We start from the raw sequence: 2,874 nt of genomic DNA on the forward strand, positions 1-2,874 counted from the left end.
TTAAACACTTACAATGAAATCTTGCCAATTTTAATTATCCAATGCTTAAGAGTGAAGAGTTTCCATTGGCCTGCAAATCAATATAAGATCATCCCATGATACCCTTTATGGCTGCATTGTCTCTAACCCTTTAAGTCTGTGCATAGTTCGACGCTGGCGCTTTCTCTGTTTTTCTTTTAAATTTTCTTTTTAAGCAGTGCTTCAAATTTCTCCTTTATGGCAGCACTAACCGAACATTTGATTATCTGTTTTGGGTTGATGAAATCATGCATTGGCGCAGGAATATACTCATATCCACACACATTCAATCTGTACGGGGTCGTTTGGACCACTATCCTGACAGTTCTCACATGCGCTGCATCAATCTTCGGAACTTACGTCTATATAGACAGAAACAAGGCGTTACAAAAGGAGCATAGCATTTCAACATTAGGAGCAGCAGTTGTTTCAAAGAATTTCAAGTATTTTGTTGACATAGTTGTTATTCTGAAATGCCTCGTGGTAGCTGCTGGATATTTGAATTTGGCGAAGAATCTCATACAAAAGATATCACCAGATGCAGACAATGGCATTCTTACTGTAGATCCCTCCGTTTCCGGATTTTTATTCACAGGTCTTGGATGTCTCCTGCTTACTCCAAGCATTTTGAGCTCTAAACTCGGCAAACTAAAAAACCTGTCGTACATAGGTACGCTTAGCATAATTCTGATCATTGCTTTGTCGAAAATAGAATCGGCAGGCAAGCCTCTTAATTTTGAAATGTTCACAAGCAGTCCGCCCAGCATTATTCAGAATATTGGACTCTTTGTGTTTGGGTTTTCTTGCCATCAATCAATAATGACAATCCACAACGAGTCTATAATTCCAGAAACACGGCTAAAGTTTCTGATAATGCTATCCTTCGTTTGCGTTTCATGCTTGTATCTTGGCTTTGGTTTTATAAACTATTCTGCATTTTCAGTTATTAACGGATCACCTGCAAATTTAGAGCAGATATTCCTAGCATGGGAGGAGAAGCATCTTGTGACAAAATTGGCTACTATCCTGTTTGCTTCCTCGCTGGTGATCACTGTTCCATTTCAGATTCATCCAGCCAAATCATATTTCATTGACATGTTCAATGTAAGTGATGGATATAAACGTCTTGTTGGAATTTCAATGATCGTTCTATGTTACTTCTTGACAACACAGTCATGGTACAACTTTTACTTTGTGTCAAATTTTGTTGCCAAGCCTCTCAACTCTCTTCTTTGTTTTGGATTTCCAGTGCTGTTCACAATATATGGACGCTTCAAAAAGTCATGCTCCGATTATATGATCTGTATATATTTAGCAATATTTACGCTGGCATGTTTTGCAAGCTATTTCGTATCATTGTATAAGCTGCTGACTAAAGTATGAGCAAATCTAATTTCTAGCCTAGCTCGCATGGTTAAACAAGAAGCATCCAAATAAAGGCATTGCATGATAAATGTATTACTGGGCCACTGTCTAGTTTTTTAATGCTTCTCGGTGAGCAAAAATTTGTGTAAAATTTTTCACCCTGCATGAGCACTGTTGTTGACAAAAAAGAAGAAATTCCGACAATAGATCTAGGAGAAGTTAGAAACATAACAATAACGCTCAGTGGAACAGACAGGAAGATCATGAACAAATTTTCCAAAGAATTTTACGATTTTATTCAGAAATTTGATCCATCCGCCAAGGAGCCGGTCATTCTCCCAACAGCCGAAGCCGTATTTACAACCAGGAAATCTCCTTGTGGAAATGGCACAGCTACGTTCTCCAAACACACACTGAGAGTGTTCCAGAGGAAGTTTGATCTCACTGCGCATGACAAGAACATCACAAGAGTAGCCGAGTTCCTTAAAAACAGTACGATTGATGCTCAGTTAAAAGTAAATTTCTAAGAGTTTATGGCATGTTAACATTTGTTCTTGTTTGAAACTGTGTAAATAATAATGGTGGACAGATGCGTCTGCATAAATGATAATTTATTGCATGATAAGTCAGGTGCACTGTTGAATCAGATGCTTTGTTTCACCTTGTCAAACTCAAATGTCGATAAAACGAGATTAGACTTCAGACGAGATACGGCATATGCCAGCCCATCATTGGACGGCTCGGCAGAGCTAGCGCTATAAAAGTAACTTAAAGTGGTTTCCATATCACTTTTTGTTATTTGACAAAGCTTCTTAAGTATCTCAGATGGACTATATCTTCCTACCATTTCTTTGTATGTAGTTTCCAAGATTTCTAATGTACGAGCATCTGCCATTTGTTTTGATATTGCATTCTTTAGGCCAGCTATACTTCCCATGTTCTGTGAGCTAATAATTGTAGGAATTTCAGCAATGATGTTTGAAAATATTTCTAAAATCTCAAGATTGGCCATAACACGAATCAGGTCATAATTGGGATTTGAAGGAAATATGTCGTTATTATCCTTGATCAGAATAAACACATAAAGATAGCAGATGTGATATAAGCCTAGCAGCTCAGGCACTATTTCAGTGCTAAGTACTTCGCAGGAGTATTTCTGCAAATCGCATGCTTTTTGGTCATCTAGTTTTAACTCTTCACCTATATTTTGACTGATCTTTAGTTCACATTGTGTCTCGTTTCTTATACGATTCAAAGTATGGAATATATCTGTGCTTGGCAAATTATGGTTTTGAGTAAACAAAAACGTCATATTTTGAATATAATATGGTGAACGTGGTCCAATATGATCATATAGCTCGATGCTTATTTTTGCAAGAGCAACAAATATTTTTTCTACCTTTGGTCTTATTTCAGCAAGCATTTCAGATCCAACATAAAGTTGCTGAAATGCATTGAGAATTCTACCGTGCATGCTCCTTGCAAATCCTT

General features: G+C 37.4%; 3 protein-coding genes across 3 annotated transcripts; 2 read left to right on the forward strand and 1 right to left on the reverse strand.

The window, feature by feature from the left end:
* Positions 1 to 216: 216 nt before the first annotated feature.
* Positions 217 to 1,401, forward strand: VICG_00218 (uncharacterized protein; the record flags this gene model as incomplete). The annotated part of the gene is made up of 1 exon (XM_007603609.1): positions 217 to 1,401. The coding sequence occupies one exon, from the start codon at positions 217 to 219 to the stop codon at positions 1,399 to 1,401; it is 1,185 nt and encodes a 394-aa protein (XP_007603671.1).
* Positions 1,402 to 1,547: 146 nt separating this feature from the next.
* On the forward strand, positions 1,548 to 1,910 carry VICG_00219 (uncharacterized protein; the record flags this gene model as incomplete). The annotated part of the gene is made up of 1 exon (XM_007603610.1): positions 1,548 to 1,910. One exon carries the CDS (start codon positions 1,548 to 1,550, stop codon positions 1,908 to 1,910), a length of 363 nt encoding a protein of 120 aa, XP_007603672.1.
* Positions 1,911 to 2,026: 116 nt separating this feature from the next.
* VICG_00220 (uncharacterized protein) lies at positions 2,027 to 2,872 on the reverse strand (the record flags this gene model as incomplete). The annotated part of the gene is made up of 1 exon (XM_007603611.1): positions 2,027 to 2,872. A coding segment is annotated over one exon (846 nt), but the record flags the coding sequence as incomplete, so codon positions are not given.
* Between the last annotated feature and the right edge of the window lie 2 nt (positions 2,873 to 2,874).

Source organism: Vittaforma corneae (assembly GCF_000231115.1).
Source record: "Vittaforma corneae ATCC 50505 unplaced genomic scaffold supercont1.1, whole genome shotgun sequence".
Lineage (NCBI taxonomy): Eukaryota > Fungi > Microsporidia > Nosematidae > Vittaforma > Vittaforma corneae.